General features: G+C 50.8%; 1 protein-coding gene across 7 annotated transcripts in view; it reads left to right on the forward strand.

Annotated features, from left to right (window-relative positions):
* The first annotated feature begins 4086 nt into the window (after positions 1–4086).
* FANCA (FA complementation group A) overlaps positions 4087–12320 on the forward strand; it is a 32406-nt gene continuing 24172 nt past the window's right edge. For all 7 annotated transcript variants that reach the window (XM_015640237.1, XM_015640239.1, XM_015640238.1 and 4 more), the window contains exons 1-9: positions 4087–4126; positions 5377–5486; positions 6376–6448; positions 6597–6739; positions 7079–7174; positions 8776–8849; positions 9840–9955; positions 10362–10444; positions 10888–10921. In XM_015640237.1, coding sequence (XP_015495723.1) covers positions 4087–4126; positions 5377–5486; positions 6376–6448; positions 6597–6739; positions 7079–7174; positions 8776–8849; positions 9840–9955; positions 10362–10444; positions 10888–10921 — 769 coding nt within the window. The remainder of the gene's footprint in view (positions 4127–5376; positions 5487–6375; positions 6449–6596; positions 6740–7078; positions 7175–8775; positions 8850–9839; positions 9956–10361; positions 10445–10887; positions 10922–12320) is intronic.

Here is a 12320-nt window from a genome sequence, read left to right on the forward strand (position 1 = left end):
CCCGGAGCGGCTCGGGATGGCGCGGGCCGGGCCGGGCCGGGCCGGGCGGTTCGGGACGGTACGGTACGGTAACGGCACGGTACGGTGGGCGCGGCACGGCGCGGTGAGCTCGGTACAGCCTGGCACGGCACGGTACGGCGCGGTGTGGCGCGGCACGTTACAGCACGGCTCGGCACGGTGTCTCATGGCTCGGGATTGTTTGGCACAGCGTGGGACAGAATGGGACGGGGCAGCGGTGTGGCATGGCACAGCGCGGCTCGGTGCAGTATGGTACGGCTGAGTGGCACAGCTTGGCATGGCACGGCACGGCACGGCTCCGCAGGGCACATCAGAGCTCAGCAGCATGGCACAGCACGGCTCAGCGCAGGACAGAACCGTTCAGCACCCGTGGCATGGCATGGTACAGCACAGCTCAGCACAGCCTGGCACAGCCTGGCACAGCCTGGCACAGCTCAGCACAGCCCGGCACAGCCCGGCACAGCCCGGCGCAGCTCAGCACAGCCCGGCACAGCTCAGCACAGCCCGGCACAGCCCGGCACAGCTCAGCACAGCTCGGCCCGCCCAGGCTGCGGGACTGGCAGCAGGGAGTGGTTGCACTGGGTGAACTGGGAGCAGAGTGCAGGGTTCAGGGCGCACAGCGGGGCATGGGGCACGGATTGCCCCATGTGTGTGTGTGGGGCAGTGATGGGGCAGTGCCCAGCACGGGTGCGGAGCAGTGCTGGGTGACACCCCCGAGGGACACGAGACCCCGCCGTGCCCCAAGAGGAGCAGGGTGGCCATGGTGCACGGCTCAGCCCAGACTGGCTCTTGCCCCATTGAACCCACACGCCACATGTGGGGCAGCACGGGCGGGGACACGGTGGCCTTGGCACCAGGGTCACCTGGGGACACACGAGCAGGAATGAGGGCAGGTACACAGGATGCCAGTGCCCACGGGGACTCCTGCCATCAGAGCAGTGCGGTGCCAGGAGAGTCCTGGGGCACTCGGCTGGGATGAGGAGCTGGCACAGGGAAGGGGCCAGGCTGGGACAGGAAAGCTTCCTGGAGGGAAGGACAAGAGTTCCGGGCACCAGGGTGTAGTTTGGGCATGGCCAGGAGCAGCAGGAGCTCGCTGAAGGTGCCAGGATGAGCTGGAGTCTCTAGGGAGACAATATCCCATGGGAATGTGGTGTGTGGGGTTGGCATCCTGCAGCCACTGGGAAAGTCTGACACAAGAGCAGGATCACCTTTGGGCACCAGCTGGTCCCTTCAGACACACGGGGAGGGCAGGATTGTCCTGACACAGCAGAAAGGACAACCAGTGCTTGAGAAAGGTCAAAGGGAGCAAATGAACACTCTTGTCATGATGAGCTTCTCATTTCCATGATGGAAGGAGAATAAAATCCTGTCTCAGCTCCATTAACCAATGAGCATGAACTGGGATCAATCCCAGGGCTGGGACAGGGACAGAGCTGACACACAGCTGCTCGTCTGTCCCACATGGCCAAAGAGCCTTTCCAGGGCTGGAGATGTCTGTCAAAGAGCCCGGGATGGAACAGAAAACCTCTTCAGTTCCCATCCCAGAGAACCTGAACAGTGCCAGCTCCATCTTTGGGGAGGAAACTGGGATAATGGAGCTGGGATGCTGAGAAACACAGCCCCGGTGGTGCCCCGGGGTTTGAGAAAGGGGAGAAGGGATACGAGTGATCCAAGGTGTCCGTGCATCTCCGGGAAGGCTCAGACGGGCCGTGGGGCGGGTGGGGACCGTGTTGCAGGGAGTCAGGAGCGCGGTGCCAGCTTCATCCCCAGCTGGATCCACACGGGATCCTGCCCAGCTGCCGCCCCCGGGGCAGCTCGTGGCCGCGGCGCCGACATCTGGGTGGGAATTGAGAGGTTTGAATGCCCCGTTTAGCCTGTAACCAGCCGGTTCGGAGCCTGTTTGGATGCGGGAGGAAAGCCACCCGTGCTGCCCACCGGAGCAGAGCCGTGCCGGGCCGGTTCCCAGCTTTCCAGCGCCTCCGGACACAGCCGGGGCGGCACCGTCGGGGATGGAGCGGGAGGACGTGCGGCGTTTGAAGGAAAACTCACCCTGCAGGATTCATGGGAAGGCATTTGCATGATAAAGCGCGCAGCATTTTGCTTTGGGTAAATCTGTAATTAATACGGAATCGTGGTGTAATTAAAAGCTACCGGCATGGAAAACTCAAACAGAAGCCAAGCGTGTGTGTGGATGAGGGAAATAGAATTAAAGCCGAAAGAAATTAGGGGGAAAAGAAAGATGAAGTGGTTGGGAAATGGTGTCAGGGCACTACGGGAGGGTTGGAATTCCTGGCTCCTGCAGTGTGGAAGCAGAATAAGGTGGGGAGCTGGGATGGGGGGACAGACAGAACCCTTCCTCAGCCACCTACAGCAGGGCTGTGCCCCTGTTTCCTCGTGGGTAATCCATTCCCGTGGCTTTCAGCTCTCATATGCAAAAAAAAATCCCTACAAAGCCACAGGAACCTGACATGAGCGCGCAGAGCACCTGTGGGGTGGATGTGCCTTTCCTGCTTTCCCTCCATGCTGCAATAAAGTGGGAACGTGGGAGGAGGGAGCATTTTACTGGGCAGTTTGCTCCTCGGATATGGCCAGAGTTTGAGGGGGGATACTCTGAGACCTTGAGGACATTTGTGACCACTCTAGAGGCATTTGAAACACCCTGGGAACCTCGGGGGCACCATGCGGACCTTAAGGTCACCCTTGGAAACTCCCCAAAGACCTTGAAGGCATCGCAAGGACCTTGGGAACACCCTTGGGGACCTTGGGAATAAACTCCTGGGGCACTCTGGAATGCTGAGCTCGGATGCCTGCTGGGGCCAGTCAAGATGGGAGACCCCAAAATCTGGGGCTGACACAAAGCTGCAGATGGCATTGGGGATTAAAGCACCTCAGGAATGTGACTCTGGCAGGGATTCCCAGCTTCAGTGGGATCCCGTGGCACTGTCCATGCTGGACACCGTGCTGGATCTGCCGGCACTGCTGGGAAGTTCTGCCTGGCTCCTGGCATCACGTGCCGCTGACTCACACCCTGCCAGGCCACGCAATAAACCATCCATCAATAAACCATCCATGGCAAATTCCAGCCAGAGCTGCTTCCCGATGGTGGACACACCCCGGGGACTTCATCTTTCCATAAAGAATCATCATTTCTGCTCCAAGCTGTGGTGGCCAACAGCAGCGGCTCATCGTCAGGAAGAATCAGATCAGAGGGAAAAATCCCTCTGGGAATTCTACTCTGCTCCCTGTGAAACTTTGAGGTCATTCTAGATTTAAAGAGATCTGAGGAAACAGAGGGTGAAGGGGTTTGGACAAGGGTGTGGAGTGTCAGGACAAGGGGAATGGCTTCCCACTGCCAGAGGGCAGGGTTGGACGGGATAGTGGGAGGGGTGGGGAGCCGTGGCTGCCCCGGATCCCTGGAAGTGTCCAAGACTTGGGACACTGGGGCTTGGAGCAGCCTGGGACAGTGGAAGGAGTCCCTGCCCATGGTGGGAGGTGGAACAGGATGAACTTTAAGGTCCCTTCCAGCATGAACCATTCCCTTCCAATCCAAACCATTCCATGATTCCATGATTTATTCTCCCAGCAATGCTGGTGATTTTTCCCTTTGGGAATTCCAGCCTCTCTTGTCCCCTTCCCCGGGTGGGATCAGGGTCAGCAGCATCCTCACTGTTCAGAGCTGACAGGACCGGAGTGCACCACCCTGTCCCGCACTCTCCGCAGCTCTCAGCCCGTGTGGAGCGGGTCCCCTCACGGTGTCCCGCACTCTCCGCAGCTCTCAGCCCGTGTGGAGCGGGTCCCCTCACCGTGCCCGACCCCCGTGTTCCCCCCCATCCCTCCGTGTACCGCTCCCGCCGCTCCCGCCGCCCTTCCCAACATGGCAGGGCCCAGCTCCGCCACAACCAAGAGGGCGGCAGGGGGCGGGACCGTGCCGCTCCTCAACCAATGGAAAGCGGAGATGGGGTGGGCGCGGCACGGCCTCTCGTCCCTTCCAGCCAATGGGAGAGGGGGGCTCGGCCTGCGGCAGCCAATGGCGGCGCTGGTTCGCGTGGCGGGAAGCGGCGGGCCGCGATGGCGGGCGCGGGCGGGAGGAGCTGGCGGGATCTGCTCGGTACGTGTGGGATGAGGAGGCCCCGGGGGCGAACTCCGCGCCGGGCGCTCCCCGCGGGAACAGCGGAAGGGACGGGGGGCGTGAATGTCCCCGCTCTGCCTTCGTACATCCCTTCTCTCTACCTGCACACACCCCTCTGTCTGTCCCCGCGGCCCGCTCCATACAGCCACCCACATCTTCCTTCCTCAAAACTCCGTGCCCCGGTACACAACATCTGTCCTCGGGACACAACATCTGTCCTCGGGACACAACATCTGCCCTCGGGACACAACGTCTGCCCTCATACAGCCCCGTCTCCGTGCCCTCATGTCCCCGTGTGTTTTCCTCACAACCCCGCTTTGCCCTCATCCACCAACAGCAGGGAGCGGGAGGTGGGAAACCTAACCCCAACCCTTACCCCAACCCTAACCCCAATCCCAACCCTAACCCCAACCCTAACCCCAACCCTAACCCCAACCCTAACCCTAACCCCAACCCTAACCCCAACCCTATCGCTAACCCCAACTGTGAAAAACGAGGTTCACATATTTTTTATGGAATTTAAAAGTTTAATAAAAAGACAATCGGGAGATAAAAATAAAGTATACAGATACGGCTGGGTGTCTCTGCATTCAGCCAAGAGAACACACCTTACTAACAAAGGGTTGTCTCTTAAAAATAGAATCCTACTACATATCCATAAATTCTCATCCATATTCAGACATTCTTCTTAGGATTTTTGGTGTTCCTCTGTTTAGTTTTTCCTTTCCCCCCCTCTTCTCAATAGATAAATCTTCTAGGTGCCACTAGGTTTTATGTCCTTCGATAACGGGTGCCATAATTTTTTCCTTTGGAGGGCTTGGAGGACTGCTTGTCTTCATCTGGACAAGATAATCTTAGGATGCCAGGGGGTCTCTGACTATTTTCTTTTTCAGTCTCTGGGTTACATAAACAGAAAAAGTAGTTTGTGCTTTAATATCATGTTATAGCCCAACATATATGTATTATACCACTATTTTTAAGTTTCATCAATAACAGAAATAAAGGAAACTATATTAATACAACAAAATTTTCTAATCTTATACATTTAATATTCATTATAATATTTGTGAAAAGCCAATAATATGATATGCATTTATAACACCAACCCTAACCCCAACCCCAAACCTAACCCTAACCCTTACCCTAACCCTAACCCTAACCCCAACCCACAGCCAAGGGAGGTGCTCTCAGGGTGACCTGACACTGGTTAATAAACCCAAACTTCTCAGCAGGGAGAGCCAGGAAGCGGAAAAGCTCCTTTGGGAGCGAAGCAGAGCTGCAGGAAGCGGCTCTGCGGCTGCTGGATCGCCACCAGAACCTGGGTGACCTTCTCCTGGAGGTAGGAACGGGACAGTTCAGGGTGTCATGGCCCTGCTGGGACAGTGGGAGATCCCAGCTGGAGGTGGGTGCCACTGGCTGTGGAGTCAATGTCCCAGGAACAGAGTTTTCCGTGATACGTGGAAAGAAAAACCAGCAGTGAAAGATGAAGAAAGATGAAGTTGAAAGCTCTGTGTTGCAGAAATCAGATTGTTATCCCTTTTCCATCAATGTTTTACAGAATAAAAATGGTTAAGCATGGTTTGGATTTGGGACAAAAGGAAATACAGTACATTTTCCTTTGAGTCAGAACTGGCTTCTTGTGAATTTAGGGAAAACAATTCAGGAGAGACTTGGCTTTTCTCTGAATTACCAACCACACCTGACTAACATGACTGTCTTCACAACAACCTTATCTTGGGCCACTGTTGTGATTCAGCCACGTTCTCCCTCTCCTCACACACTGATTTTACAGCTACAACAGATAATGCAAATATCTCCCATAGTACAGGATCTGTCTTTCTCTAGAGAATATTTCTCTATTTAAAAAGAAAATGGGCATTTAGCTAGAAAATGATCCAACATTTGGACATGTTTCATCAAATATTTATGGCCTCGTGGCTTCACAGAAAGGACTTGAAAGATGAGGATTATAGAAATTCTGCTCCTGGTGCTGCTGCTGAGCTGTTTGGTCCCTGGGGATGAGGAACTTTGACTTGTATCTCCTTTTTTTCTGCATAAACTGACAATAACTAAACACACATCTCTTGTAAGGTGAAATCTGTGCTTTTTCATTCTCATGTGGGATCTCTGTGTTAATTTCACTTCAGTTGCTCCAGCAGTGAAGGGATAGGTTTGTAAATGTGTGTGACAGATATCTAAGAGTTTTGTGGGGTTTTTTTTGTTTCCAGGTGGGAGATTCAGCCAAGCCAGATGTGCAGGATGGGGCAGAGCACCAGGGAGTGTCACCAGGGTCATTTATAGGTGAGCATGTGCCAGGCCAGATGTGGGGAAGAACTCTTCCTCAGATTGAATTTTTGCCTTTATGTGCAATCTGTTTTACTTTCTTTTCATTGTTCTTGTCTTGTTTCTTACTTGCCTGGTGATGACAGTGCTTTGCTGTTTTGTTTAGTTTCTGTTCTGCAGGAACAGGCCTCAAAACTGGGTGTGCCCACAGCGACCTTGGCAGCCAAAAATGCCATTGCCAACGTGGAGCAGATCTGCCAGGATTCTGCCAGCCCCTCAAGAGTCCCACTGCTCAACTCTGACCAGAGAGTAAGGGGAAAGCTTTCTCTTTAATTTAGCAACAAAACAAAACAATTTATCAATTTAAACAAAAAAAAATTATCAAAAAAAGTTAGGTTTGACTCTAAGCACAGTTTATCTGCTCTGATTAAGCCTCAAACACGAGCAGGCAGTTATTCACTGAGGTGTTTGATTTGCTTGCAGAAGTACAAGATATATAAAAAGAGAAGTTTAGGCCTTTGCCCTGAATTCTCTCCATCATTTCACCATTTAAAAAACAGAAAACAGGGCAAAGCAACAAATTGTTTTCCTGAGAGTGTGTTATTCACAAATGGAATTATTTCTGCTTTGTTTCTTGGGTGATGCCAGAAGAGGTTGTCCTGCTTGCTTCAGACTGTGAAGGATTTGCTGGCAAACAACGTGTTCTGTCGCTCCCTCTTCTGCCAGGAAATGTGGAAAATGAAGGTGAGAACTCATGGAGAAACACTGTGGTGTTACAGACCTTGAGGTTTCATCCATGGGATGTGGCATCTCTGAATTCCTGAGAATGACTGGTTTTCCTGACCTTCCAAAAGCATGGGCTGAATTACAGATGGTGGGGTTTTTTGTTTGTTTTGGATTTTTTTAGAGAAAGTTCAGTGGGGGCTTCCTTGTCTCTGCAGTGGGATTTGATTTTTCAACTCAGGGTTCAAAACTCAAGGTTGGGAATTATTTGAATTATTGGAAACTGCCACAAAAGATCATTGACAGCACCGTGGTGATCAGGTGGTGGTTTTGGGGTGCTCTCCAGGTCCAGTGCAGAAACTCCCAGCTTTGCCAGCAATATTCCAAGTGTCTTTGGCATCCTGGTTCTCTGCTTTGTTTACCTGAGAGTGATGATAGGACAAAGTGAGGTCACAGAGAAAGAAAACAGATAGCAGATAACAGCTTGTGCTGCCTCACAAATGGGATGTCTTGATTTTATTTGGGTGTATTTTGTGGAGACAGGTGGTGCTGTGAGTGGACTTAAGGGCTTTTTATGAGTGGGATGGTTCTGGTTCCTCCCTGCTCTCATGGGAAAGGAGGAAAAGGCTGATCTGCCCAGATAAAGGGCTGTGCTCTGGTCTCAAATATCCGCTCCTGAGCTGAAAATAGAACCTGTGTGTTTCACAGGCTGATTAAGATCTGGTCCTGGGGCAGACATGGGGATAAGTGAGAGATAACTCTGTAACTGAGGGTGTTACAGTAAGATTAGGTTGTGAAGACAAAGTATGTGGGCTAGTTTGGGGTCAGGGTGTGAGGCAGCTGCTGGTCACCGCAGAAAGCTCCCGGGGCTTTGGCTTTTCCCTGTGCCCGAGGCCCCCTTTTCCTTCCCAAGGTGGGAAGGCTTTGTGAAGGCCTGGTTGGTTCAGCCTGGAATGCTCAGAAGCTGCTGCTGCTGCACCTTTCCCTGCCAGGTGCACCCTGCCGTGCTGTTTTGCCACCTCAGGACTCTCCTGGACATGCTGTTCTGGGCAGCAGCTGGAAGGGCAATCGCAGGGCAGCAATTTGATCCACACAGGAGTGATGTCTGCTGCCTGCTGCAGATTTTTGTTCATTTTTCCTTTGTGTTCATCAGCCTTTCTGCCTGGTTGATTGCAGAGTCTCTCCCTGTAGTCTCCTGCAATCCCAGCTCTATTGAGAGTGGCAACCTTGTTCCACAGAGACTAATAAGCAGTTCATAGACTAAAAGACAATTTTCTAATCAGCATCTGGATCTGCATTAACAAGACCTGAAACTCAGCTGTGTCACCTGTTTCCTGGGATATCCCTGCTCCTCTTGATTCCTGAGGGGAAAGATGAATATATCCATTATTTGCCCAACAACATTTAAAATGATGATGCATCTACATCCCTAAACCCCCCAAAATTTCCAGGAAGCATCATCTTTCATCACCACGTATTTCCTGTGTTGCCAGTTTTAAATTTTAACGATTTCTGGATAGCTGGAATGAACAGAACCCAGCTTTATTTTTCATGTATCACTTGCAATAGCCAAGTGTTGACTGCCCAGTGCAGGCTGTGACCTGATGGTGACATCTCCTTAGGAGCCCCCGGTGCTGGAAGCCGTGTGGCACCTGCACAGCGCTGACATCGCTGGCCTGGCAGAGCTGCTGGAGAGGTGAGCGGGGCTCTGGAGCTTTGCAGATGTAGCTAATCTCCTAAAGCCTGTTGAAACATAATCAGGGATTAGTCATGAGTATTCTGGACTGAGGATATAGTCAGGTGCTGGCAAGGGATCAGATTAGCAGGATTGAGGAGCTGCTGTGGGCTTGGGGGGTTACTCTGGGGTAATTAGCCCAGTTTAGGTGTGGTGGCTGCTTGGTGTCCACCAAGTGGACTCGAGGAAAAGTCTTGCTCTGCAGAAGGTGGGTGTTTCCATCTTCACAAAACCTTACACTTTTTTTTAGTCTGGCAGAGTTAATCTCCAGAGAATTGTCAGTCTAAGAATTTTGCTTTTTTTCCCCCCCAATGAGTGTTCAAGAGCAAGTTGGGTGGGGCTCAGAGCAACCTGGTCGAGTGAAAGGTATCCCTGCCCAAGCAGGGGGTGAAACAAGATGAACATTAAGGTTCCTTAACCATCCTTAACCCAAACTATCCCATTATTCCATGATACAGAGCTAACAACCCACCCATCTGTGAAGTTCAGGTTGTTTCCTTACTGTGTCAAAGGAATGTCCCAGTGATCTTCTAGGCTTCTGATATTGGTTTGCTTGTCTTTTCACAATGAAAGCAGTTTAAGGGAACCAAAGGCAATAGAGTAAGAATTTAATTTCTTTTCTGAAGCATTTTTATCCGTGTGTCTTAGAAATTTGAACTGAAATTCTTCTAGCAGAGGCTTTTCAGCGGAAACACTTTCATGTCAGGGATGAGGAAATACTTGGATGCACAATTTCACACACATTTTTCCTTTGCATGTGTGTGTTGTGGGATCATTCTATAAAGCAAATAATATAAAAAGCAACTGTTGGTAAAGCAAACGTGCTGGTCCAAATTAAATAAATGAAGTTTATTATAAATTTAGGGCAGAGTGCACAGGTGGAGACAGCTGAGTGTTACAGAAAGCAAGAAGGGTTGAACTGAATAATGAAGGTGCTTTTGTGTGTTGCAGGAGCCCAGCAGGCCCAGCAGCAGTGGAGTGGCTCTGCAGCAGCCTCTGTGGCCTCTGTGAGCAGGCTGGGGACATCCCCTGTGGGGACATGGAGCTGGCACAACGAATTCTCTCAGGCAAGGCCCTGGGCTGGGTGCAGGGCAGAACCTCAGAGGAGTAACAGCACAGGCCTCACTTTGTGCTTCCTTGCCTCATTTCTCTGGGGAGTGTATTTTTTCTATGTTTGGCAAATTTAGCAGATTTTCTCCCTTTAAAAAATAATTGGTTTGAATTTTTCCATCCCTTGGAGTTATGGTAACTGAAGAAAGTGTAATTGGGAGGGGTGTGGTTCAGGGGTGAAACACTGGCACTGTGTGTCTGGGATTTTGGGCCAGAAATACTTCAGAGTTCCATTTCCCCCCTGTCAATTTCTATTATTTATTTTCTTAGTTTATTTAGGGAAAAAAAATCCCTCCAGTGTCTGAGGAGCTAAGTGTCTCTGCTGAGGGGATGCTGGAACACCAATTCCTTCTTGATTTGCAGACTTTGCCGTCGTGTTTCTTCAGAATGGCTTTGAGCAGGCTTCGGAGCTGGGAAGGAAAGTGGAATTCCAGAAGGTTTCCTATGTAAGGACAAAATGAAGCTGGTAACAAATGGTGCTTTAATAAAGCAATTCCATTAAACTCTGGCTCTGGCTGAGTACAAATAATTCAGAGCTTGGAGCTGCAAGGAGAGGGTGGTGGTACAGGTGCTGGAGTGGGGGAAATGGTGAAGCCAGGAGTGAGACTTTTTGTATGGAGAATTGCTCCAAGGTGGTACATCAAGGGGTTTTAAAGCTTCCTTTCACCTGGATTGCTTGGGTATTCCATCAGAATATGAGACATTTTATTTTTATTTTATTTTTATTTTTATTTCTGTCTGTTTTACCTGTTCTATTGCAGAGCCTAAGGTCAAAGCAAAGCTTTAAGAGGGACAAAATGCTTTGTGTCAGTTTACTTTTTTTTTTTTTTTTGCATTGAACTGCAGCTCTTTAAAACTCTAAATCCCTTAATTTGTCAATTTTGAACAGATCTGCCGTGCTGCCTTACAGAGAATGCTGGCATGTAAGTATTGCTGTGATCCCAGCATTGTGCAGCCACTGCTGTTTCCAAGACTTCTAGTCCTTGCTCACTGCTGAATCCCTAAGGAGAAATCCTTTGCCTGGCTGCTTTGTCTGTGCTGTTGTGCATAATATTTATGTCACTGATTTTATTTGCCTCTGCTTTCCCTGTGGTTCTCTTAAAGTGTCTCCAGATACTGCAGATAATTTCTTGCCTTTTATGCTACTTTTCTTTTCTGCTCCCAGCTTTAACATCATATACCTGACCCCATTTCCTGATTTTAACAGGTTTTCTTGGGAGCAGGTGGAGCACAGAGGTTAGGCCAGGATCACTTTTGATGCTTAGATTGATTTTTTCCTGCCTAGTAAATGAAACTTTGAATTGACAGCGTTGAGCGATTTTTGCCGACTCACTGTTTGGATTTGCAGGCTGATGTTTTCTGAAACCTCTATTTTTGTGCTGAGCAAAGACATCTAGTGTAGGTGTGTAGTCTTTAAACACCGATGTTCACAAACTGCAACGTGCCAGCCCTGGCCTGAGCTGCCCTGGTGCCGAGGGCTCAGCGCAGCAGCGCCTGATTTACCGGCAAATCCCGACACAGGGAGACTAAACACACTCACACGGGGTTATTTTTGTCCTGTGTCACAGCTGATCCTCACAGGGAGGTGCTGTACCTGCTGCTGTCACGTTCCTTACACCCCTGCCGTGTCCCAGCCCCTGGTTGGTGTCACCTGACTGCAGCTGCTGTCACTCCTGTCTCCTTAGTGACAGCTCTCCTGGCTGGCACTCCTGCTTGTGCTGCTGCAGAGCCTGCTGCCTTCTCTCTGCTGCAAGGTGACCCATCCATCCCAGGCCACAGCACCCCTCTCCATCCCTGTGGGCACTGCCAGCCCCATCCCTTGCTCCAGGTCTCGCAGGGAGCGCTGTCTGTGCACAGAAATGCCTCACAGCCCTTGCGAGCTCTTCTAAAAAGAGAAAGCTGCAAGAGAAGTGCTGTATTATTTAATATGTATGAATCCCATCTCAGGTGGCCCTTTAAGGGTTGAAAAGCAGCCCTCCTCAGCAGAGGAGTGGGGATTTTGGAGGAGGAGGAGCAGGCTGTTGGCAGGCAGACAGGAGTCTGCATCCTGCTCTTCATTTGCCCTTCCCGTTTGCGCAGCCTGCACTGCCACGCTCGCAGCCTGCGTGCCTGCAAAATGCATACAAGATATTTTATTAGTCCATACTTTTGGGTCACCTTTGAGGGGGTCTCACTTCATTAATCTTTGGAGAACATTTGGGTTTTTAATGTAAAAGAATTCCCTATTACTGAAGACCTTAAGAGGAGGAGAAGGACAGGCTGGGAGCGATGTGTTCACTGTAGTGATCTGGCAGTGTTGAACTGCTGTGCCTGAAGATAAGC

This window comes from Parus major, chromosome 11 (genome assembly GCF_001522545.3).
Source record: "Parus major isolate Abel chromosome 11, Parus_major1.1, whole genome shotgun sequence".
NCBI classification, from domain to species: domain Eukaryota; kingdom Metazoa; phylum Chordata; class Aves; order Passeriformes; family Paridae; genus Parus; species Parus major.